This window comes from Canis lupus, chromosome 14, assembly GCF_048164855.1.
Source record: "Canis lupus baileyi chromosome 14, mCanLup2.hap1, whole genome shotgun sequence".
NCBI lineage: Eukaryota > Metazoa > Chordata > Mammalia > Carnivora > Canidae > Canis > Canis lupus.
In genome coordinates, this window is record NC_132851.1 from 60861899 (window position 1) to 60889493 (window position 27595).

At 36.1% G+C, this 27595-nt stretch overlaps 1 protein-coding gene across 1 annotated transcript in view; it reads right to left on the bottom strand.

Moving 5' to 3' along the window:
• Window positions 1-5762: 5762 nt before the first annotated feature.
• The window catches only part of LOC140604157 (transmembrane protease serine 11E-like), a 42812-nt gene continuing 20979 nt past the window's right edge, over window positions 5763-27595 (bottom strand). Inside the window, exons 4-10 of the mRNA XM_072775242.1 lie at window positions 26920-26987; window positions 23196-23359; window positions 20005-20043; window positions 18243-18420; window positions 16652-16911; window positions 15713-15855; window positions 5763-9228 (exon numbers count right to left, since the gene is read on the bottom strand). Of these exons, the coding sequence (XP_072631343.1) occupies window positions 9067-9228; window positions 15713-15855; window positions 16652-16911; window positions 18243-18420; window positions 20005-20043; window positions 23196-23359; window positions 26920-26987 (1014 nt within the window). The 3' untranslated portion in view covers window positions 5763-9066. The remainder of the gene's footprint in view (window positions 9229-15712; window positions 15856-16651; window positions 16912-18242; window positions 18421-20004; window positions 20044-23195; window positions 23360-26919; window positions 26988-27595) is intronic.

Sequence of the window (27595 nt, forward strand, 5' to 3'; positions counted from 1 at the left end):
AAGTAAACTATGGCACACCTTAGGCAGGTCTGAAGAAATAAAGGGAAGGCTTTGCTGGGTTCCTTCCTATCAATCATACCTACTTTATACAATAACAGAGTTATGGTGATAACTCTCTTCCTAGAGCAGATCAACCTTCTAAATTCTTTCTAGGCAGTTGAGGAGGGGATTGAAGGGCTCTTCCTGAATCTGCTGGGGTTTAGTTGCTTTTTTAATTCAGAATAATCTTCATGCCAAAATGGCCCATCTTGGGACCACCCACCCTCGGCCCTTGTGAAGCAAAATATCTATTTCTTATTATAAATCACAATATCACAATTGGGTTTAAAATATATCATTAAAATTAACTTCACGTGTTTCTTTTTACTTTTTTAAATGTGTCTATGAAAGAATTAAAATACATGTGTGACTTATGTTATATTTCTGTTAGCAATGATCTAGAGATGATAATCACTTTCATTGTTTTGGCTTATTTTCTTTTTATTTTTTTAGGACCACAAATATAAAAAAAGAAAAGACTATGATATAAATTAATAGCCCATATCTTAGGACCAATGTCTTTATCACAAGACTATTATATTTGTATATGTGAATATTTATTGGAATATTTATATGTGGGAGTAAGTCAATGGTTAGTTAATCTGATCAGCAATAACTCTAGGGCAGGAAATGGTTGGATCTCAGGAGAAGAGTTATAGTATAGTTTTTAGTCTGGAAAACTAAAATGGGAAGACATATGATGGTTATGTAGATGAACTATCTCTGACTTCAAACAGAAAACTCTTTTGTCATTAAATTTCTAATTTTTTCTAGCCTCTCCCTTTTATCATGAATCTCTTGGGCACTGCCTTATATCTTCTAGGCCTCACCTCAATTCCAAATGCAAGTATGGCAAATAGTTCTGCATAGACTTCAGACACCTTCTGTCTGACATCACTTCAAGTGTCATAGGACTCTTCTAAAAACTTCAGCATAGGATGCCCATGGGAGCCAGATCGACCAATCCATTTGCCCAACCTGGAAATGCAAATAGGCAATTCACCATGGGTCAGTTCTCAGTCAGTGAGGGGAAATGTTCCTTCTTTATTTCCTCAGATGGATAATTCTGAGTAGTATTCTATAGGCCTCTTCAGAAATCTCTGTGGGATAGAACACCATTCCTCCATAGGTGCCAATTCAATAACACATCCAAGTCTTGGTTTTTCCTTCTCTATTCCTTCCGAATCCCCCATTTCTAGGATCACTTCCAGGAAACTATTTGCATGGAAGTCATTGTTTCAGGTTCTGCTTTCAGGAGAACCAAAGCTAAGATCATCACAGCAGTAGGGTGGAGTCTTAACTTCCAAAGATCTCTTCCAAGTCCATGCTCATGGGAGAGAGCCTCTAAAATGGGTCTCAATGGTCTCAACCTCCTGGGATTTGCACACTGTGTAATCTCCTCCCCTGAGCGTAGAATTGGCTTATTAACATTTCTACCAATTCTATGCTACTGAGGTGATAGGATGTTGCTTCCAAGGATACAAAAAGACTGTGGCTTGTCTTGGGGACTGTGCTGGGTTGACTATTGCCCCCCAGACATTTGCATCCAACTGGAACTTCAGAATATGACCTTATTTGGAAAAAGAATCTTTATAGATATAATTAACTAAAATGAGATTATACTGGATTATACTGTGTGTGTTTGTGTGTGTGTGTGTGTGTAATGTCAGGCAGAAATGATTGCTATAAAGATATGTAAAATAGAATAAAAGGAAAATGGGTAACAGAAACTATTATACAAGTTACAGTGGTCAACATAGGCTTTTCTGAGACATCGACCTCTGAGCAGAGACTTGGATGAAATGAAGAGGAGGAGAAATCACATGACTATCTGGGGAAATAGTTTTCCAGTAGAAAAAGCAGAAAAAACAAAAATGTGGCAGCAGAAGAATTCATGAAATGCTTGAGGGTCAGCAAAGTGGCCAAAGTAGTTGAAGAATTAGAGAAAGAGCAGAAAAATAAAAAGTTGTAGAGGTAATGGCCAAAGAAAAATGGTTTTTACTGAACCTTATAAAATGAAATAAGAACTTTGAAGTTCATTCTAAGTTTGGTGGAAAGCCATTGTAAGATTTTAAAACAGAAAATGATATGATCAAACATATTTCAAAAGGCTCTGAATGACTTCTGTGTGAAGCAAGAAATTGAATGTCAGCGCTGAGTAGGATAGGAGCAAGAGACAGAAACTTAAAAGGCTGTTGAAGTTATCCAGGTGAGAAAAATTGTTTTGGGGACTGCAGAAGAGGCAGTAAGAAATTGTTGAAGTTTGGTATATCTTGAAAATAGAGCTTGCAGGATCTGCTGATGGATTGAATGTGGTGGGAAGTTTGGTGCCTGAGCAGTTGGTTGCATGGTGATGCCACTGAGATGGTAACACTCAGAAAAATATGTGGAATTGAAATTGGAAATCAAGACCTCATTTTTAGACATGCTGCATTAGAGAGGGTGTTTAGGTGTCTATACAGAGCTGTTGAATGGGCAATTGTTTATATGAGACTGGAATTCATTGAAAAGGTTGTACTGGAAATATAAATTTTAGCAGTTGAGAAAACCAGAGACCAATTCTTGAGTGCCACTAAATGCCCAGACAAGTTGATTTTTTCAACTGATGTCTTAAGAGTAAGCTGCAGATACAGGTTTCTGGTTATGGAATGAATAAGTCACAGGGATGAAAGGTACAGCATAGGAAATATAGTCAATGGTATTGTAATAGTGTTGTGTGGTGACAGACGGTAGCTATACTTAGGGAAAGCAAAGCATGATGTAAATGAACCAATAAAATAAACTATAGGCTAACTAAGCTGCCTTGTACAACCACGAACAGGAATTAAATGGCAGAAGCTCAAATGGAATGAAAGATTTTAGGAAGCTACTCTGCTATTATAAATGTTTCCATATTCATTTTTCCAGAATGAACTCTATTCCACAGTAACAAGAATAGCTGAAAATGATTACTGAACTAATGAAGCTAATGTCTCTGGAATTTTGGAGTTTCAGAGAATGGAAGAAGTAGCAAATAATATTCTTTTCAAAAGGAAGCAGGTGTTTAATTTACAAACTGACAAGTGAGCTTGAGTTTAGACAAAATTCTAGAGAATATTGTTATACTAGAAAATTTTTAGATGTGGGATGTGAAAGATGGGAGTTCAGAGGTTTAGGGCCTGAACAACTGGAAGAATGGCACTTGACTGTGCAGAGACAGATAGTGGATATAACACGTTTGGAAACTAGACAGATTATGTTTGAAAGGGTTATTAGACATCTTAATGCAGATACCAATAGGCAATTGGACATAGAAATTTGAATTTGAGGAGAGAGGTCTGGACTAAAGACAAAAACCTGGAAATGCCATCATGTAGATGGTATTTAAAACCATGACACAGGGGCACCTGGGTGGCTCAGCAGTCTTGGGGTTGAGCCCATGTCAGCCTCCCTGCTTAGCAGGGAGTCTGCTTCTCCCTCTCATACTCCCCCTGCTTGTTCTCTCTGTGTCTAATAAATAAATAAAACCTTTTTAAAAATTAAATAAAACTATAAGACTGAAGAAGATCACCAAGGAAAAGTAACAAGGTCTTGGCCCTAGAGTCAGCGAACATTAGGGGGTTAAGGACAAGGAGGGCAACCAGAAAATGAGACTAGCCTGTGAGTACAAAGTCTGAGTGTAGCAGGAAATCAGGAATATGTGGTGCCCTGAAAGAAAAGGAAGGTTTAGGAAGGAGGAAGCAGAGATCAACTGTGCAAGATGCTATTGATGACACATTTAAGATGAGAACTCTACCATTAGATTTAGCAACATGGAGACTATTAATGTCCTTGCAGAGCAGTTTTAGTGAAATGATGGAGCCAAAGCTTGATTGAAATGTGCTTAAGGAATAAGGGAAGGAGAGGTATTAAGAGATAGTAAATATAGACCGATTTCTTCAAAAAGCTTTCCTGCAAAGACTTGAAGCAGCAGCTGGTGGAGAAGTGGAGTCAAAATAATTTTGGGGATTTATATATGTTTGTTGTTTGCTTAAGATCAAAGAAGTCACACAAAAAAATAGCTGACTATGTAGGAAAGGGACGGAAGAGTTGCTGGAGCAAATTACTTAAGTAGGTGAGAGAAGCTGGGATCTAGTGTATGGGTGGAGGGATTGCCTTTCAGAGCACCTGGGGCAACAGGCAGGAAGGCCAAGTGTGCAGGAGCAGCTGCTGACATGTGAGTAGAGGTGGGCGGAGGGTTTCTTCAGGATGCTTGACTTTCAGGGAAGGTGAGAACCAAGATCATCAGTGGAGAGTGGGGATGAGGAAGGAGGTGTTAGGGGGAATGGAGGAGAGGAAAAGATGTGAAATAGACATCTGGAAGAATAGAAGGGTGAACAACGAAGTGTCACATGATGTTGGGGAAGCGCTGAGAGTGTACTGGAGATTTGTGATCATGAGTTTGAAGTCAGACCTGTCGGTGTGGTTTTGTGTTTTTTCTCCAAACATGTTCAATGGCGTGGTATAGAAAAAGAGTAGGTGGAGATTTGGATTTTATCAGGGTTGTGGTTAAAAAGCAAGTGCCATAGGTCAGTGAAGCAAAAGAGAAGTATAGGAGTCAAAGGTATGTGTGGGGCAGTCATTATAGTGATTGTGTTTATTTAAGCTGGCTACAGCTGTGCCAAAGAGGTATAGATTAATGAATCAGTGTCAACTTGGGAACATCTTCTAATTGCATTTCACAGGCTCTGTCTTCTACTCCACCTTGAAAGTTGTACACTAAAAACTTTATTAGGATAAAAAAATAGTAATGGTTATTAAAATTGAGAATGAGAAATATTTATGAAGTATAGACTTATACTGGAATCCATTCCACAAGTACAGTGTAGAAATTGATACAGATGTGTTCGAAAACCATTAAAGACATTATGTATCAGGAAATAAACAGACACAGGATAGGATCATCATATAATCCATGTCTTTTAGTCTATATTTGATTGTGGACTATCCGGAAAGTGTGGAGAGCAATATTATACATCAAGCAACATGAAATACTTGGAAATACTATGGTAGAATCCAAAATTATTTTTTTTAATTTATTTATTCATGATAGTCACACGGAGAGAGAGAGAGAGGCAGAGACACAGGCAGAGGGAGAAGCAGGCTCCATGCACCGGGAGCCTGACGTGGGATTCGATCCCGGGTCTCCAGGATCGCGCCCTGGGCCAAAGGCAGGCGCCAAACCGCTGCGCCACCCAGGGATCCCAGAGTCCAAAATTATAAATATTATGGCATAATACATTCATGAAGGCAATACTAATTTTTCTACCCAAAGTAATTCCTTTTTTAATATTTTTCATGTATTGAGTTTGCTTGCTTTTATTACTATCATCACTCTTTATTTAATAAATTTTTATTGAGTATGTGCCATAAATAATAGACTTTCCTATGAACTGTGAAGGTTATAAAAATGAATCAGTCATGGTCCCTACTGCAGAGGACTTAGTCTAGTTGTTGAAATCAGATCTATTCACATAGATAAAATATGTATTAATATTAATATAATATGAATAAATATTCACATATCTAAAAAATATGGAGAGCATAGGTACAGATAGATTTAAAAAATGGTAAGAAGCCAGCTCAAAGAATTTGGCAGTTTCTTAAAAAACTAAACATGTGCTTACCATATGACCATTAATGCACTCTAGGCATTAATCCCAGAAGAATGAATGTTCACATAAAAACCTACACACCAACACACAGATGTTATAGTAGCTTTATTCATGATAGTCAAAAATTGTACACAATTCAAATGCCCTTCAGTGAGTGAATGGTTAAACAAATTTTGGTACATCTGTAACATAGAATACAACTCAGCAATAAAAGAATGAACTACTGACACACGCGACTTGGATTGATGTCGATGGAATTATGTTGAGTGGAAAAGCTAACCTCTTATGGTTTAATACTGTATGATTCCATTTATATACCATTCTCAAATAGACAAAATTAAAAGATACATAAGAGATTAGTGGTTGCCAGGAGTTAGAGACTGGGACAGGGATAGGGAGAGAGCCAGATGGCTGGGAGCAACTGGAGGGGTCCTTGAGATCAAACTATATTGTATCTTGTCTGTGGTGGTAGTTATCCAAATCCACACATGATAAAATTACATAAAATTAAAAGCACACAAACATCTGAATAAGGTTGGTGGATTGATGGATTATCTCAATGTCAGCTTCCTGATTGTGATAATATACTATAGCTAAGAAGATGTTTACCATTGTGGGAAACTGGATAAAGGATACAAAGGATTGCTCTGTATTATATTTTACAACTGTATGTGAATCTCTGATTATCTGAAAATTTTTATAAAAAGGTTTTTTCAGATGATAAGGAATTTCAGAAAAGAGGATGCTATATCTACTTGAGGGAGTCAATAACTCCTTCAAGGAGGAGTTATTATTAAATTATTAAATTATTATTAATCTCCTTCAAGGAGGAGTTAAATAAGAAGCCAGACCATTCTGTTAGTCTAATAATCTCATTTCAAAGATATTTATTCAAACTATTATGATCAAGTACCAATTGTTTAAAACAATAAACCATAGTTTAATTACAATAGTTATAATAGCTACCCTTTCTTGAAAACCTACTATGTTCCAAGAACTGTGCTGAGTACTTTCAAACATTATCTCATTTTAATTCCTATAATCAATCATTTGAAGTAAATATCATTATCCCTGTCTTATAAGTGAGTATATATTGAGGCTTAGGGGCTTAATCAGCTGGCTTAAGTCACACAGTTAATATAAAATCTGGATTTTAGTTTCTTAAAATACATGCGTGAACAATAATAAAGCTATGTTTTCTGCATAATACAAAAATAAAACAACAACTCTTAAAAGCTTATTAGAATACAGAGCACTTTACTAGATACAGTGAGAAGAGATAAAAGATATAGAAGGAACTGCTTACCTCTTGTACAATTAATGAATATTATTCCAGTCATGACTTCTTAGCTTTCTCCAATGAGATGGTTAGACATGTTCAAAAGAAGTCATTTTAAAAACATGACACAGTGTGTTATCTATTTCTCTGAGCACATAAAGTTTGAATTATTTCTCATTTTTTCACTGTGACCCAACCTGTTTCTCAAATCTTTTGTAAAAGAATGTATCAAAAATATTTCTCTGAGGACTATGATGTCACTATTAAATTAAACTTCTAAAATTTCTCCTTAATTTAAATCTCTTCAAGTTTGTTTGCAGAAGAAATTAGTCATAATACAGGTTACAAATTTTTAGTTTGGAAACTCACCTCCAGAAATCTGGGAAATATTATCATGATGTCAATTTACATGTATTCATTTTTAAATGCCTTCAAAAAGAGGAATTGTGTTCGTTTGGTTTTATAAGACCCTAATATAGAATTTCTACTACAGTTTTTATTACTTGAAGATCTTTACCTTCCTACAACTTACAGGAGCCACCTACAGGCCCAACTGCAGAATGTCCTGAAACAGGGGATCCATTTGGAATGGAATACTGAGAGTAATTCAGTTTGAAATGTACTTAAATCTTTGTTTAAAATTCATCACTTCCCTCAATTTTGTTTTTCCCAAAATATTTATTAAATGAAACAAAAATAACTTATGCAAAATATTTCACACTGTCAATTTATTGCAGTTTTCATTTTATTTTAGCCAACCACCTAAATTTTACCAGTTCATCTGCCAATACTACTTGGGTCGGTAAAAGCCCAATTTTTTCTACTATTGTTAGTTTTCAAAGTGATTATGGTCAGATACAGAACTTGGAAGAGTAGCTGTATACAAGGAGGCAAGGGTATTGGAAAAATTTAGTGAAATCTCATATATGCTGGCCTGAGTTCTAATTAAATTCATAATGGCCTAGATCACTTGCCTGTTGTGTCTCTAACTGCTCAGTAGTTATTTACCAAAATTGAAATTATGAAAGTGGCTGACATCTGGCTATTACTCTTCAGTTTTACCTGTAAGCGGTTAGTAATTCAGTATTATACTAGACATAACAGGGAGGCAGCTTCCAGGATAAATTCCTATATCTTCCCATCTAAGCCCAGAGAAGTCTAAAAGGTCTCTGGGTCCAAGCATGGGCCCGATGCAGCAACAGGCAAAGATGTGCCATCATCTAAAAATAGGAGGTCTGGCTTCCATTTGCATGACTTTAACTACACATTAATACCTGGACCTTATTCCTTTCCAGGCTGTGTATTTGAATACAGAAGCCACTTGGTGAAAATACTGCGTCATTCAATAGTTTGGACTGATTCTCTCTTCATTCTCTTCTATTCAACAACAGTAAAAAATCTTAACACATAAGGTATACTGGTTGTTCTTAAATGAATTTTCATGGCCTCTAATTTTAAAAGAATTTGCAATACATTGAGTAGTATTGTTTTCCCATCTTCCTCTTTTTCATGAACTAGAACATATAATATCAAGCAAATGGATGCTATTTTTATTATTATATATTGATATTCTTAACTGTGCAATATTAAATATGTATTATTTGCTTTAACTTAGAACAAGTACATTATACAGCATTTGTATAATTATTATAAGCCACAGAAAAATGGAATTATCCCCACATTGATCTCTGTAGTTGTGAGTTAGAAATGAAAATAAAACTTTATCTTGGTTTCTGTGCATTTTCTTAATTCCCATTCTTTCTCCATCTTAAGTATTTGGTATTCTGGGGTCTGTTTGCTTGACTTGTCATCATGAATGTGATTGTTTTCCTCATTCCATTAAGAAAAAAAAAAAACTCCTAATATTTTTCTGTACATAAAAATGTAGTTCTTTCCTTTTTACCCTTCCTTTTACTCTGTCCTGCATCTTGAAAATGGAGACTTCCTAAAATGAGAGAATCTGGGTAAATCAAAGAAGGAATCACTTCAAATTGTATATATGCATAAGAAATTTACGTCAATTAGCCAAACTTTTGATGCAAAGACTTCTGCAATTCTGTATCTCTGAGAATGGCCCACACTTAAAAATAAGTTCCATTCTGCTAAGTTTTTCTCTTAGATACCAGTTTTGGAATGGATCCAGTCCCGGAAAGCAGTCACTCTAGTATAAACACCTGGCTTATTAGGTTGCCCACATTCATCTCCCCAGCTCACTATTCCAGCAAGATACCAGATATCTCTAGCATCTGGACTAACAAGTGGTCCTCCGGAGTCACCCTACAAGAGAAGAGAGAGATTAGTAATTAATATTCAGTTCATTACTGCAGTATTTTTTTTCTTTTTCTAGCTTGAGTTTAATGAAAGGGACGGTTTTCTAAAGTTTCCAGTGTGCTCAAATGCAGAAGCGATACCCCTGTCAGTAATTCACATAAGGAGGGTCCACTACTTAGAGTATTGGCTTACATTTGGGGGTCAATACACTGAGATTAAAGGCACCATCTCTTTGGAGAACAGTACTCTTATCCAGTACATCTGAGAAGATAATTCCTCATATTCTTTATCAGTGTGACATAGCTCCCAGAAGAAGGGTAGAGTCTATTACTGATAAAAAGCAGACACTAGAGTCAGACACCTGGATTTAAATCTCAAGTCTGGCTCTTCCAGCAGGCTGAGACCTTTAATTTACATATTCGTAATGCTTCTAATGATACCTACCCCCAGGGGATAATTTTGAAGATTATTTAAGACAGTAAGTATAAAGTGCTTAGCATAGAACCTGGCATAAAACAGAATTTAGTAAATACATATTTAAAACTACAAATTCCAGTTGTTTATGCCTTGTGAACTCTGGAAGGCTGTTTCTTTATATAGCTCATAAAAACAAGGCACAGGCTGATCTTTCCTCAAAATCTTGGGGTCTCTGTGTGCCCAGGGGGCTCAGCGGTTCAGCTTCTACCTTTGGCTCAGGTCGTGATCCTGGAGACCCGGTATCAAGCCCCACATCGGGCTCCCTGCATGGAGCCTACTTCTCCCTCCGCCTGTGTCTCTGTCTCTCTCTCTGTGTGTGTCTCTCATGAATAAATAAAGAAAATCTTTAAAAAAAAATCTTGGGGTCTCTATTACTGATCATCCATTACATATTCAGTACTTTATGGAGATCTTAATTAATTACATATTATCCCATTAACCCATGTAATTCTGGCAACAAAATGTAGAGTGAGGTTTCATTTTCTCCATTTTAGCAATGAGGAAACCAAAACTTACAGAACTTAAGTAATTTGCCTGATGGCATATGCTATTCAATGGCAGAAATGAATCTGAATCCAGAGCAATCTAACTCAGAAGTCCAGATTCTTTTCCCCTGCATTATATTAACTTCCTTGTGTATTTTCTTTTGGTCAAGTAAAAATATCAATTAATACTAATGGGAACTGAATTTGTAATAATGTGTCTGTAATTTTAAAATCAGTTAGCCAACAAATGTTTACCAATACCCTCAAAGTCATAGGAGATGTAAAAAGAGTGTGAATATATGGGCCTTGCCCTCAGGTACCATACAAATAGATCATTTTGATAATTGAAACTCAAGCCCATACGAAGCCAGAAGTAGATTAGGACAAAGAAACAGAAGATTCAAGAGATCACAAAATTTAAATCTAATTAATTGAAAGATGCAAATGAGTTGTTTTCATGCCTGCTAATATATGGGTTTAGTAATTTTGACTTTCAAGTCTTATTATTTAAGAAATACATTTTGTAAAGCTATAGCTGCCATGGATAGCGATTCCTGTGATGATTCTGAGCAAAGTAAATTAAAAATCTTCAGGAAAGAATTCATCATTCTAGATGCCTCTAAGAACATTTGTTATTCATGGGAAGAGGTCAAAATTTCAACCCTTCTGGATGACTTTGGGATTTGAGATCTCAGTGGATGAAGTCACTGCAGATGTGGTGCAAATAGTAAAAGATCTTGAATTAGAAGTGGAGCTTGAAGATGGGACTAAATTGCTGCAATCTCACGATAAAACTAATGGACAAGGAATTTCCTCTTACGGATGAACAAAGAAAGTGGTTTCTTGAGATGGAATCTACTTCTGGTGAAGATGTTGTGAAGATTGTTAAAATTACAACGAAGGCTGTAGCATATTAAATAAACTTGGTTGGTAAAGCAGTGGCAGAGTCTGAAACGATTTACTCCAATTTGAAAGAAGTTCTACTGTGGATAGAATGCTATCAAACAGCATCGCATGCTATAGAGAAATCATTCATGAAAAGAAAAGTTCATCTATGTGGCAAACTACATTATTGTCTTATTTTAAGAAATTGCCTCAGCCACCCCAAACTTCAGCAACCACTACCCAACAGCCATCAACACTGAGACAATATCCTCGGAGAGCAAAAAGATTACAACTCATTGAATGCTCAGGTGATGATTAGCAACTTTTAGCAATAAAGTATTTTTTTAATTAATTAATTAATTAATTTATTTATTTATTTATTTATTTTTAAAGATTTTATTTATTTACTCATGAGAGACACAGAGAGAGGGGCAGAGACACAGGCAGAGGGAGAAGCAGATGCCCTGTGGGGAGCCTGATGTGGGACTTGATCCCAGGACCCCGGAATCATGCCCTGAGCTGAAGGCAGACACTCAACCACTGAGCCACCCAAGGGTCCCAGCAATAAAGTAGTTTTAAATTACATGTGTGCATTGGTTATTTTAGACATAATGCTATTGCATACTTAATACACTACAGCCTGGTGTAAACATGACTTTTATATGGATTAGGAAAACAAAAAATTTAGTTGACTTGCTTTATTGTGGTAGTCTGGGACCCACAATATCTTCAATGTATGCCTACAGTGTTTCATGATGCCTTGTTAAGTTTGGATGGCACATGTACAATTTTTAGTCTTCTGCTAAAAATTTAAACATATGAAGGAAAATAGTTTTGGAGTAGGTAGAAATGTGAGACTGAATTTGGCAAGAGGTTAATTCTGATTATACAGATCTGGAAGTTATTAAAGGGACAGCTGAATTCAGAGAAAAGATAGTTTAGTATATGGAGAATGGAGAAAAATTTCATCCAAGATCTGTAAGTCCTGATGGATCGTGAGTCTTAAAGAAAGGGAGAGAAGAAGATACCAAAATAAAGAACCAGGGGCATTGACTGGCTCAGTGGTTGAGCATCTGCCTTCAGCTGAGGTACCTGGGAGTCCTAGGATCAAGTCCCACATCGGCCTCCCTTAAGAGAGCCTGCTTCTCTCTCTGCCTGTGTCTCGGCCTCTCTTGCAGGTCTCTCATGAAAAATTAAATAAGTAAACAAACGAACAAATAAACCAAAATAAGGAACCAGAAATGAGTGGTGGGAGAAATAGGAGAGGAAAGCAACATATTTGAGGATCATAGAACCCAAAGAAGAATCATATTTTAGAAAGAGGAGGTAGCAAAAAAAAAAAAAAAAAAAAAAAAAGAAAGAGGAGGTAGCCAAATGGCACTGAGGTGAGAAAGTAGGAAATCCAAGTAAAGACTTTTGCATATGATGTTACTAATGATTTTTGAGATTTTAAAATATATGGAACTGGTCAAGTTCAAAAATGGTGGACACTAGACATAAAATGGGCGGGGGGGGGGATAACTAGTCCGAGAGATAGGGAAAAAATGGTTTCCAGAGATAGGAAAGCAGGGTTTTATAATCACAGAGTTAAACTTGGTTCCTTCTCTTTAATTCCTCAAATTTATAAGGAACATTCACATCTAATACCATCATTGAAGTGGTACTATAGAGTAGAGAACATATTTGCAGATGAAATTATTATGACATTTGGAATTTACCATAAATAGGAGCTGAGATATTTGAAAGAAGATCATAAATGATGATCACAAATGCAAAATCACAAGTGTTAGAGGCAAGTAGGATGAAAGAGATCAAGATAAGAGAAGATCTAGAATAGCTAAACTATGATTCTGACTGTTAAGAAACCAAATTAAAAAAAAAAAAAAGAAACCAAATAAAATACAATTGATTCTTGCTTTCACAGCAGTTATTTTTTATGGAGTTGCCTCAAACCCTGAATTAGTGAATACTGAATCATCATTCCTGGGGGATATAAAGGGTGAGATTTCCATAAGCCTCTAGTCATATTTTATCAACTGATCAATACATAGCCATATTTTATATATGTTCCTATATAAAGGTACATTACTTAGGATCTGTTATTAACTCATTAATGTTGAACTCATAGCCAACAGCACTGTAACTCATGCCTGAGTGAAGCTTACCTAACACATATATTTTCTCCATATGACATATCACAGTCTTCTTGACCTTACTGCATCGCTACACTTGGAGACTATTTAAACAGCAAAGTCACCAATAAAAAGCACAAAAATGTGGAAAATATGGCATTAAAAAGACCAAAAAAGAGGACACAAGTGTATGATATGAAAGCTGAAACAAGAAGGCAGATAATCTCTTTTTTTGACCTCAGGTGGGAACATGCACACTGGGTCACTAAAAATTTTTGCCACTCTGCATATGTTCCTGAATGATCACAAAAGTGCCTTGATGACTGATTTGGGATTTACAAACAAATTTTAGCAAATAGGTGAATTTGTAAGTACAGAATCTGCAAACAGGGACTCCTGGGTGGCTCAGTAGTTGAATCTGCCTTTGGCTAAGGGTGTGATCCCAGGCCAGGGAATGAGTCCCGCATCAGGCTCCCTCCGAGGATCCTACTTCTCCCTCTGCCTATGTCTCTGTCATTCTCTGTGTGTCTCTCATGAATAAATAAATAAAATTTAAAAAAAAGTATCTGCAAATAATGAAGATTATAGGTGTATTTTCAAGTGAATCTTTTATTAAATTGGTTTTATTTTAGTATTTTTATTCACAGAATCAACTTGAATTTTCTGTAGAATTTTGTAATGGAACCAGTCTATATCGTTCCATGTCTTCCTTCAGGGAAGAATAATCTGGGCATCAGAGCAGACAAAGAAATGCAATGAATTAAGTCTAATCTTGAGTGTTCGTCTGGAGAAAGGTCAAGTGGGTGAAAGAGTTTAATGTAGCATATTGAACAATGCTGAATTGACTGACCCAGAGGTAAAAGTTGGGAAAGGACAATGATGAAATCAGTCACGGATTAAGGGAAATAAAGCCAGTGAAAGCAAAAAACAGGTGCAGTGTGTATGCGAGGAAGAAAAAAACATGAAAAGTTGCCAAAAAAAAAAATTCTTAGAGATGAATGATATACCACTGTATGAACCTAGATTGGAAAACATACAGAATAGCATGTAATTTCAAAAACTAATTTGAGGCTTAAGAGTGCACATTAAGGGCAGCCCCAGTGGCGCAGCGGTTAGGCGCCGCCTGCAGCCTGGGGTGTGATCCTGAGGACCCGGGATCAAGTCCCACATCAGGCTCCCTGCATGGAGCCTGCTTCTTCCTCTGCCTGTGTCTCTGCCTCTATCTCTCTCTCTCTCTCTCTCTCTCTCTCTGTCTATGAATAAATACATAAAATCTTAAAAAAAAAAAGAGTGCACATTAAACATAAGATCTATCAAATCACAAAATTAATTATAGGAGAATTAAAGGGTGTACCCAAGTACTGGCCTTGATTCTATCAGCAATGTGGATGAAGACAGTGGGCAAAGTCACATTGATGGTGCTAGCCTATATACTAAAAAGTGAAAGCAGGGCTCAAAATGATGTCTATGTTCTGGACCAAGATAGAATAGAATTACTTTTTGTTTAAGCTAAATTTAAAAGATAATAATTAATTTTTAAAACATTGGACTTAGCAATAAATATAAAAACTCTGAAAGGTATTTAGAAGAAGCCAGATGCGAGCTAGAAAACTTAGAAATGACTCAACAGTGAGCTCCCTGAATTTACTTTTTTGCTCCACTTATCCTGAACACAGAGCTTAGAAAAACATCAATCTATCAACCTGCCAACAGATGCAAATGAAAAAGAAGCCCAAGAAAACCTTTCTCTCTCCAGTCAAAGAAACAAAAAGGGGGCAACCAATGGAGGACACAAAACTTTTAGACAATATCCTCTCTACTCCAACCAAACACAGAAAGAACTGTGGCACCCTTCCCAACCCCCATCGACAAAGGCAAAATGGTGAGCCTAGATCTCTACCCCTACCAGGCTGTCAGGAGGCCCAATCCCCCACCACTTCTGGGTGTTAGAGGAGGCTGAGATGGAAACCGACTTTCATTTCTGTCAGGTAATGATGAAACTCTCCTCTCTTTCCTGTGGTACCCAGCTGGGGAGCATAGACTATAACTCAATGGAAATGAGGCCTAACTCTTTCACTAGGGTGATTTCAGAGGAAACCTAGTGGAAAGTCAGGGCTTTCCTCACTACCAACAGTAATGAGGCCACTACCCCATGATGTCAGTGGAGGCTGCAAGGGTGACAGTAACAAGGCTCTCCCAGCCAGAGTGGTATCAGAAGCTTAGTCCTCTAAAGGAGGTTTTCATGGCAATGGAATAGTTCTCAACTGCAGTGATGGTTACACAAATCTGCACATGTAACAAAATGCCATTAAACGAGAAGCACACATTGCACCAATGTCAGTTTCCCAGCTTTCATACTATACTATATGTATGTGAGACATAACATTTGGGGAAATGGAGGTGAAGAATATATATGAGACCCCTCTGTAAACTTTCTATAAATCTATAATGATTTCAAAATAAAAGGTGAACAAAAAATTATGCAGCATACTAATAAGTCAAACTATGTACCTGGCACGCATCTCTTTTTCCTTTCAAGAAGCCCGCACATAACATTCTAGGAGTGATGGCACCATTGTAAGATTGGGGTTCATTACAGGTTTGAGTATCTATGAGATCCACCTGTGCTTGCCGAAGGTGATTTTGACTGCTACCTAAAGGGAAAAAATAGCCTTTATATTTGTAGATATACATATATTCTATAAACCTCAAGAAAATCTTTCATAGGGAGACAGAACATGAAAGACTCCTAACTCTGGGAAACGAATTAGGGGTGGTGGAAGGGGAGGTGGGTGGGGGGGGGGGTGACTGGGTGACGGGCACTGAGGTGGGCACTTGACGGGATGAGCACTGGGTGTTATTCTATATGTTGGCAAATTGAACACCAAAAAAAAATAAATTTATAATTAAAAAAAAAGAAAATCTTTCATAATTATTGGATGAGACGGCAATATAGGATATGTATTTTTTTTCAGTTACAGTCATATTTGGGGAAAGACTTATTTCCTAACTACTTTAAATGAAAAATTAGGCACCTATGAGAGTACCTTAAGTTGTTTAAGTGACTTCCATCCTATAGTAATACTTAGAATGTAATTTCAGTAGGGATAATGGTGGAATTTTGATTCTCTAATCATCACAATTTAGGCATATTAATGATCCCCAATCTCTTATGCGGTTTATTCCCTAGTAAAGAGTTCAGATACGTTTACTCTTTCAGACACCTTACAAAGCACCATTCCTATAGTAATACTGATAGTAACCTAAAGCAATGAAGGAATGTATGTGTCTTTTAAATGACGTAGTCCACAAATAGGGCCTGACTTGCCCAGGTCCATATAACCAACCCACCAACATATTTTGGCATAATGACATTTCCATCCTTAGCTGGAAAATGCCTTAGGATACCAAATTGGGTCACTGTGGTTTGATTGCTCTTCAGATACTCACCATCATTTTGTAGTGCTCCAAATCCTGTCACAAACATCTCACTGCCTGGGGGAAATTCATGGGATGCATCAGGGAGGCAAATCCTATGTACTGCATTTGTGTAGGGAACAGGGCTAGAAAGCTCTGCAACTGAAATATCATAGTCATGTGATGGATACTTATATTTTTCATGGACAAATATCCTTCGAAGGCCTTGTTTCATCTTTGGAGGCTTTATTGTTACTCCAAAGGAAACAGTCCATCTGGCTGGGTCATTATACCTGACAAAGAAGTACAAAGAATAAATTCCACTTTACCATTCTACCAATGTAATGACTTGTATTAAACAATTTAGGCTGCTGGTGTCAATATAAGTTTTCTTTTTAAAATTATAGTTTCTATATATAAAAGCAAACTCTTTCTAATCTGCGAATCAGGCTCAGGAGTAACATCAGAGAGAAATGCCACAGTGGCATGGTTTTTAGGAGATACATGCTACTCTGCGTTTGAGTCGCTCACTCCAGATCCTAGGACTTTTTGACATTTCTAGGAATCAGTGATTCAAAGAGACATATGGAAAGCATATTCTATATGGAATCAAAGAACTAAATGTATTCTATGCACCATGTCCCCTACCCACGAACATACACATTTCTCTGAAAACTGCAAAGGCTACACATAAATATAACAAAGCATTACTATCCTATTTACATAGGCATTTTGCATTTGCATTGGGTTGAAGGTTGTATTCCAAGGAATGGAATAGTCAACTTAGTGGTATAATTTAATACTACCAAATTTCTTCATATTTAACTCTTTCTTGCCATGTGGGATTTCCCCACTGACCTACCATCCCCCTAGTCCCATCTCTGATAGATATACAGCAGAGAGATATGGCTCTTTGACATCAAGCTCAAAGTCAAAAGATGGCTTTAAAATTTATTTAAAACTCCTACTTCCGGGGCAGCCCACGTTGCTCAGCAGTCTAGCGCCACCTTCTGCCCAGGGTGGGATCCTGGGGACCAGGGATAGAGTCCCATGTTGGGCTCCCTTGCATGGAGCCTGCTTCTCCCTCTGCCTGTGTCTGTGCCTCTCTCTCTCTCTCTCTCTCTCTCTTTCTCTGTGTGTCTCATGAATAAATAAATAAAATCTTTAAAAAATTTCCTGCTTCCTTTGACAAATTATTGTGGATAATGTATCTACATGTACTTTGATGCCATTTCCATTTTCAGACTATTAAACCTCTCACTAAGATTTATGAGTGTCCCACTCTTGGGATGTATATGTTATCTTTATATTAAACTCATCTCTTTCAGGGTGCCTGGGTGGCTCAGTCGGCTAAGCCTCTGCCTTCAGCTCAGGTCAGGATCCAGGGTCCTGGGATTGAGCCCTACCTTGGGCTCCGGCTGAGCCGGGAGCGTGCTTCTCCCTCCCCCTCTGTTCATGCTTTCTCTCGTGTGCATGCTATCTCTCTTTCTGTCTCAAATAAATAAATAAAAATTAAAACCTTTAAACTCATCTCTTTCAAACTTCATGAGGTATTTCCTTCCTGCCAAGTCCCGATGCACCTTGCTTACCCCAGTCATTCACAAGCCAGTCATTCAGGACTTACGTTCTAAAGCAGTGAGCGGCACTCACAAGCCATGTGCTATTAATTAAAGTTGCTCCACAGCGGTGGATTCCATCCCACTGCAGGCTAGCTTGCCACGGCCATTCACCCTCTTCTACCTGAGTCCCACCAACGATCCTGAGACTCTGTCTTGCAGTTTTACTCCTTCGTGTCCCACAGCCTGTCAAAGAGAGATGATGTGATGCCTTACTTAGCAGTTGCTTTTACGTATCAAACTGTATTACTATCTCAAATTTTTGTACTTTGTGCTCCAATAGTATCAAGCATTTTCTCTTGTTCTCACTTTTCCTTAAACTATAGCCATTCATTAATTTAATAACTATTCATCTTAAAGATTTAAGTCAATCATTACCTCCTCTGGGATGCCTTCTCTAACAATTCCTCTGCCCCCAAACTGGATTAGTTATGGCTTTTATGATACTTCCATCATCTTCATCATCATCTCTATATATGTGTGTGTACATATATGCATATGTATATATGTCTGTCTGTATAAACATGTATATATGCTAATAGTTACCAGTACTAATTATATACATATTACATATATACTGTATATAAGTGTATAGTACATACACATAATATATATGTATACATATAATATGTGTACATATAACATATATATATATGTATATATAGCTTATAAAAGGGCTTCTTAACCTTGGCACCCTTGACATCTTGAGATGGATAATTCTTTGTTGTGGTAAGCTATGCTGTGCATCACAGGATATTTAGAAGAATCCATGGCCTATACATATTAGATGCCAGTAGCATTCCCCCTGCCGTCATGATAACCAAAATGTCATAGTGGGATCCTGTAGGGGTCAAAATTGCCCTAGTTTGAGAACTACTGCTTTAGAATTATGTATCCATACATTAGGTTCATACATCTAGTCTCATTAGAGCATGAGCTGCTTTAGGCAAGAATTATATCTCATCCATTTTATATCCCTTTTGCCTAATACACAACTAGCACACAAGAGTTTCAGAATAAATATTGGTGGCAAGAATACACACTATTTAGGTAACAGGATTATTCTTTGGTCCCATGTTTAATCAAGTTTGTGAATTAACCAATATTCTAAGCTGGTGAGTAGTGTACTTCTTTGCACCTTTTAAGATAAATATATTATCTACTAATTTTATACCTATTAAATGTATCCTCTAGATCATGGGGGGTGGGTACCCTGCTTTAGGGAAAGGGAAATACCAGGCCTAGAGTCAGTATTTTTAAAACATAAGTGAAAATATTATCTGGGCCTTCAGTAATTTTACCAATATATATCCCAACTCCATAGTTACCTATGATTTCTATAGTATGGAATTAATAGCATCATGAAGATTTTATTTAGTGTAGAATAACAATAAGTTTCTGCCTGTAGCTGAAAATTTCCAACATACAGATTACTTTTACATAATCTTTAGAAAATGTTTGTGAGAATATATTGTAGATATTTGCAGTAAGAACATTGAGTCTCTTCTCCCTTTAACAATGGTTCAAGTCACTTTTTTACACATCTGTCACAGGCAACTATATATCCACTCCAAAGTTTTCCCAATTTTTTTATTCTTTGGTAAGAAAATGTGCCTCAGAGAGAAGTTAAAGCATCCCGAGCTGAGCACAGACCAAACTTTATTCTGACCCTATAACATCACACAAACTATTTACAAAGTAAACCTAAATGATCCAGTGTTAACTTTTTACATTCAGGTAATGCAATTTTTAAAAATATATAACACTTACAATTGTTTATAAAGTTGTCTGTTTCTGTCTTGTTGATTTCTGAAATACACAGAAATGGTGAATAGAACAGGGCCAGCACATCAGAATTTCATAATGCCTCTGAGTACTTCAACTAGGAAAGGTGGTTAATTCTGTTATAAGACAGAACCTCTAGGTTGTAAAAACAAAAAAACAAAACAAAACAAAAATAGCAACACAGTTTATTATAGACAGAGTGTGGTCATTCCTTGGGAAAAGGACAATCTAAGCAGTGTTTCTTAAACTTTAGTGAGGATAACAGTCACATGGGGAGCATCTTTATACTGGCAATTCCCGTTCTTCTTCCCAGTAATTCTGATTCAGTAGTTTTGTGATGAAACACAGAAATCTGAGTTTCATACCAGAAAATGAGATGTGGTATTTCCTCCTTTTGGGGAATACTACTTTAAATCATGTATTGATTCCCTAAATGTAATGATATGTTTACTGACCATTATTTCAGATTTTTTCCTTTACTGAATTCATAGGCATAGCCCCATTTGTATAACACACATGAGTAGCAGGTCTATAAATCTGTCCCCCATTTAAAAATAATGTTATCCTTCTCTAATTTTTCTTTCTGCAAATTTAGGAAGACAATTTGCCCTCTTTTCAACTCTAGCCCATGGCTCTTTAGCTTATTGACTTCTCAATGATCAGGCCCTAACCCTATGCAAACACTAAGCCAACCAACAGATACATAAAACTCTATGCATTTAATGTCCTGATTCAGTAGAGTTCCAAAGACCAAAACTATTTTCTTTGCATATGGCAGAATAGGAATTCTAAATACAAAAATGTAAATGTTAATTTTTCTTTCAGTATTTAAAAGTGTTGATATGCTAGAAATCTATATTCTAGAAGTACTTCTTTCTGACTTTCTCTTCTGGCTGTTTTTGGGGAAAATGGCTCAAATAAGAAAGTGACCATTTATTCTCATTAAATATTAAATACCATCACCACTAATCTCCCTGTTTCAAATAACCTGTTCTCCTCTATCTCACCCTCTTCCTAGAGAAAGTTCTGGCTTTGCATGTTGATACTACTAACAGGGTCAGCTTAATGGATGTGTATCTACATTGGGTCCTGAACTCAGCATGACTTTGCACTTCATTAAATGCGCACTCTTAAAGTTCTTGATATTTTTTATTTCATAACTTGTGCTTTAAAAATAGAATAATAGAATAATGGGGCATGGTGTGAGCAGAAGAGATACACACAATATGTGTCCATGAATTCTTAGCTCTCCATATGCATGTATCATTCATGATACCCTATGAACTCAAGAATCCTGGTGAATCCACAGTGTTCAGCAAACTCAAAGTAAGATAAATGTGTGATGTCTACCACTAAAGAACCAGGGAGCACTGTCAGTCCTATTTGAAGCACAACTTGCTTAGAACACAGAAAGAAGGTAAGCATTCTACTAGACACACACCAAGTGAGCCTATTATATCCTTTCTTGCTCCCATTATGTCTTTTTATCAGCCAATAGATTCTGCTGAAAATAACGACATAGAAGGATTTTTTAATTCTTCCTCACTTAAGCTGAAGGTAGATAGTATTGGTAAAATGTGCACATATCAACAGGGGAAACAAGAATTGTCAAGCCAGCTGTGTATACTGTTTCCATTGATCTGTTAGCAACTAAATTCGTGAATGTGTCAGCTATGAAATACAGCTGTATAATTTTCATAATTCTGCATACTTAGATGAAATTACATTCACATATGTAATTGATATTTTACAATATGAAGATGAATAATACAATTCTTGCTAGTAATTTAAAATTTTCATTTTTTCACTTAGAATGGTGTTAATTAGCAAATAAAAACACCTTGGCAAGTCAAGAGAGACTGTAGAAAAAAGTCATATTTTAATACTCTTAACAGTATTTTTTTGTTGTTTTTTGAAAAGAGTCCAAAATTTTGTACCAGGCTGCATAAGTTATGTAGTTGGTCCTAATTACTCAAGCCTTCCTTCCTAAGCAAGCAGGATAGGTGATCATCGGGTCAGTTCTCTAGTTAGGTCTAACAGCGTTGATGTTAGCAACTTATGTTCCTACTTTCTACTTATACCATATCCAATACTGTGTCCACTAGCCACATTTGTCTAGTGAGCTCTTGAAGTATAGCTAGTCTAAACTGAATGTGCTATAAATATAAAATATACACTAAATTTGAAAGTCTTAGTACAGAAAAGAAAGAATATGAAATGTCTTAGAAATAATTTTTCTATTGACTACTTGTTGAAATAATACTTTGATATATTGGGTTAAACATCAAATTATTTAACTGAATTTCACATTACTTTCACTTTTTTATTGTGGCTACTAGAAAATGTAATATCATATGTTTGGTCCACATAATATTTCTATTGACTAGCATTGTTGTATAGCACACAACTTGACTCTTAACCAAACTTTACTTCCATTGAGGATCTCCTGTTTCTTATTTTCTAGTAACAAGGACCTATCCCTGCTTATTTTGTTCCCCTACCCTCAACAAAAAACTCAGACTTTTTAAATTAGTTGTAAAATATACCAAAAATAACTGAAAATACATTATAAACTTTTCATTGGTAAATGGTTTAAGGGAAGAAGCTGTAACAAGGTATATCAATGAAACTTGAAGGCAAACATGTGGATGTCATGACCCTTTCCACACATCATACCCTCAGAACATAAAATGGAAGTGACAGGAAGAAGGAGAAGAATATACAAAGCCATTTTCTTCACATAATTGGATGCTATAGCTGAAGTATAAGACCCAATACAGGAAAGAACCCAGGCCCAGAGGTAATGACAGACTTTCATAGGAAGCATAAGTTTAGGGTAGTATTAAAATACTTCATTAGTACCAATTTAAGCCCAAAAGAAATGTTCTGTTGTGGCAAGACTCCATAATTAAAGGACATCCAAAACAATTTTTAAAAATTAGTGCCTAAGGGGCACCTCAGTGGTTTGTCACTTGAGCATCTGACTTGATTTTGGCTCAGGTCATGATCTCAGGTCATGAGATCAAGCTCTACATCAAGCCCTCTCTCCCTTTGTCCCTCCCATCTTCCCCTAAAAAAAAAAAAAAAAAAAAAAAAAATCAGTGCCTAAGACCAAAAGTAACATGGAGCTGTTCTATATGTAAGAGAATTAAACTAAATAAGAGAAATAAACTTACTTTTAATTTCAACTGATTCAGGATCTAATTTAGGGGGTCCTACAGCATCTTGCAGCTTTTCAGGTAGAACATGTTGAATAATTTTATTGATGGCTTCAGGATCCTCAGTAGAGCGAAATCTAAAAATCAGCAGCATATGAGCCAACACTCCATGTTCCTCTTGACTGTGGACCAAAAAGAAAAAAAGAAAAATATGGTTTTAAAAGATATAGTTCATAATTAGATTTATGGTAATATAACAATCTATTTTTTCTTTATCATCCATGTAAAACACATACGCAAAACAAATCCATAATGTAATTGAAAAGATACAATTTATTTTCTTCTATATTCCTATCATTTATCACATATAAAATTTCCAACTCAGCCTCCCTGATAGTAAGCTAGTATGTTTACAGTCTCCCTTAACACCAAAATATCTAGCTATTAATATAAAAAGACACTCTCTTGTCAACCATTCAATACTATCCAATATAACATATGGTCAATATGAAATCAATTCTGGCTTTGGCTTTCAGGCTTAATTCCCAGTGGCTTAAATCCAATGATATCTCCTAAGCAACATCATGCTCTCCTAAACAACTTCTAATCGTAAGGATATTAGGAAGCTTAACCAAATCATCTTGACTTCATGTGATTATAATTTCAAGGTAGAGCATTAATTAGCCTTAGCATTGTTTGAATGAATTACTTGGAATCATCTTTGACCTCTCTTTCTCATTTTCTATTCTAGCCTCTTCACATACAATTAGTTCTCAGAGATATAGTCCTCACCATACAATGTGTTGACTTCTCATTTAACGTAAATTAATATATTATTAGTATTAATATATTATTAATATAAATTAAAACCTTATTTTTAGAGGTCAGCTTTGTTTACCAGTTATAAATTTGTTACCATTTGATGATCCATTCTCTCTGAAACAGTGCTTTCTTCAAATATACCCTTGTGTGTGCAAAGAGATTTATATATGTTTATCATAACCTTGTTTTTAAATATCAGAAAAAAATATGTAACAATCCAAGTGTCCATCAAAAGTCATTGGCTAAATCAACACAATGAATTGTTAAGAATATGTGTTATTTCTGAAAGTGGAATTATTGGAGAGGGAGTTTTGCTTTCTATTTTATTTAATAGCATGTTATTTGAATTTTATATATAAGTTTGTACTGTTTTTGTAATCTGAAAAAAACAAATAGGACTTTTTTTTAAAAAGATTTATTTATTTATGCTGAGTGAAGTAAGTCAGTTGGAGAAGGACAAACATTATATGTTCTCATTCATTTGGGGAATATAAATAATAGTGAAAGGGAATATAAGGGAAGGGAGAAGAAATGTGTGGGAAATATCAGAAAGGGAGACAGAACGTAAAGACTCCTAACTCTGGGAAACGAACTAGGGGTGGTGGAAGGGGAGGAGGGCGGGGGGTGGGAGTGAATGCGTGGCGGGCACGGGGGGTTATTCTGTATGTTAGTAAATTGAACACCAATAAAAAATAAATTAAAAATAAATAAATAAATAAATAAATAAATAAATAAATAAATAAAAGATTTATTTATTTATTTATGATAGACAGAGAGAGAAAGAGAGGCAGAGATACAGGAGGAGGGAGAAGCAGGCTCCATGCTGGGAGCCTGACACGGGACTCGATTCCGGGTCTCCAGGATTGCGCCCTGGGCCAAAGGCAGGCGCCAAACCACTGAGCCACCCAGGCAGGGATCCCCCAAATAGGGCTTTAATGAGATTATTGTTATGTATCTCACCTCCTTTCACTGACTAAGCAACTCTGTACAACAATTCTTTCTTCTTTCTTCTTTCTCTTAAACTATTCCTATACTGACTAATAGAAACAAAAACAAACAAAACCTTCTCTCTACCCCAGCTATTCAATTTATGTCTCATCTTCTTATCACAGCAAACCTTCTTGAAAGGGTAAATTATACTCTGCCTCATATTTAGTTCCTTGCAAACTGCTACCTCCTCTTCCATTCCACTGAGTCTTTTTTCTACACTAAATGGCTTCCTTATTGACATATCCAATGAATTCTTTCCAATCATATTACTTGGTCTCTCAGGAGTATTTTGTCAATGCTGACCATTCCATGCTTGAAGCTTTTTGTCTTTCATGTCAGTGGTACCTTTCTCATGATTTCTCTTTTTCCCTTCTCCTTCCCTATTTCGTAGGCTCCTATTTTTCCCCCAACTCCAGATACCAAATACTTAGGTATTGTTTTCTTCAGATTTTTTTAAGATTTTTTTTTATTTATTCATGAGAGACAGAGACAGAGAGAGAGGCAGAGACACAGGCAGAGGGAGAAGCAGGCTCCATGCAGGGAGCCCAACATGGGACTGGATTCCGGGTCTCCAGGATCATGCCCTGGGCCGAAGGCAGTGCTAAACCACTGAGCCACCCCGGCTGCCCCTTCAGATTTTCTTCATCATCATTTTTTTCTTTGCATTACCCTTTTTCTGAGAAATTCCATTTACATCCACACTTTTCAGTATTTTGAGTTGATAATGAGCAAAGGCTCATCTTGAACTCAGTTCCTTTTTCCTTCCCTGAGTAAGACCTGTATTTTAGGCTCATGTGTCTCCTACTATCTCAATTCAGCATCTCTAAGATTGATTTCATCTTTCCTACAAACTTGCATTTCTTTCTATTGATTGCAGAAGAAATACTAATGAGTAGAAAGATTACTGGGATGAAAAAGTAAACAAATTGGAAAGTGATTTGGAAGGTAAAACTGGTAGAACTTAGTTATTCATAAAATGTGAGAAGCCCGGGAACATGGAGGAGCATAGGATGATGTCCAAGTTTCCCATTGGTGTTGTTGGGTTTTACCTGAGTTAGAGAACTCTCTGTGGAATCTCCATGTGGAGATGTGCATAGTATATAGTTCTGGAAATCAAAAAAAAGCAGTTTAGATGGAAATAGAAATTTGGATTTCAATAACATATGAGGTCACATGGGTGCATGAAGTCTCCTTGAGAGAGTGGAAATTTAAGGATTGGAGAAGTACATACAGATCCAAGAGAGAATAGTATTTCAAATGCCAGAGAATATAGACTTTTCAGAAGACAGTGGTCAAAGTAACACCACAGATGTCAGCTAAGTGATAGATTGAGAAGGAACTCTTGGAGTTTTTGACATTGAAATAATACTGGAAACAGTTCTAATTCTATTTTTGAAAAATACAAATAATTTGTATTAAGACAATATATTAATTAAGACCCTCATATAGTATTTTGCTTAAAATATTATGCTCTGAGCTTCTATTTATTGACGTTGATTATTAGATCTGGAATTTTCTTAGGTAAATATTTGGAGCAGAAAGGGGTAGAAAAGAAAAAATAAAACTGATAAAGAGAACAACCAAGAGTTTAAGACAAATATCATCTACTAAATCATTTTATATAGGGGACAATTGGCTATTAAACTAGGAATACGGTTTAGGTTCCTACTTATGCTAATTAGTTTCCAAAAATACAATTCAATAATATACCTCTGTCTCTGGAAATCCATCACCTTGCAAATGCTTTCTTATGTATTTAGAGAATTAGTAAAGCAAATTATAGCCCATGTCTTAGAACAGTTGTCAAATGAATGTTGGTTTAATTGAATTATATCATATCATTAACATTTCAAATAGTATTTATTACTGACCAAGTTAACAGTTTTATTTTTAACTTATATTCAGAAATTGTAATTTTAGATCTACATACCTGAACTTGATAATGTGAGACTTGACAAATTCTTCCCTCAATGGAGAGTTATGAAATGCATTTTTCACCTGTTCCAAAAATATTCAAAATATGTCAACAAGAATAATTTCCTGCAAGTCATTTTAAGCTCTATGGAAAATTTAAAAATAAAACAAAACAAACAAAAACAAATCAGAAAGCATTAACCAACATTTTACAATGCATTCAACTAGAAAAATCTCGAAGAATCTTTTCTGGTATTCTACTCAGTGATTTCAAATGAATCCTGTCTTAGGAGTTACAGTTTCTGGGAACGATAGTAGTGGGGCCAAGAGTGCTATTTGCTGTGGTACACTCAGAAAGATACTAAAAAGAATAAACACGTTTATTTTAAGAGGAAGTCTATATCTCATGCCCTGAGATACAGACTTACTTCTACTATAGATAAACAAAAGAAATGAAATAATTCTGCCAAGTGATGGTTGGGTCATAGATATGAGTGTGTGACAAGTATCACATGGTTCTTAAAACCAGTGGAAAAGTTGCTGAACATCCTGGCATAACCTGCACCTAATTCAGGACTCAGAATGGTCTTAGAAAGGTCTGTGTGAACTAGGATACTTAGCATAATATGTTCTGTAAGGTTTATTTCATTTTTAAAAAAAAATATTTTATTCATTCATGAGAGACAGAGAGA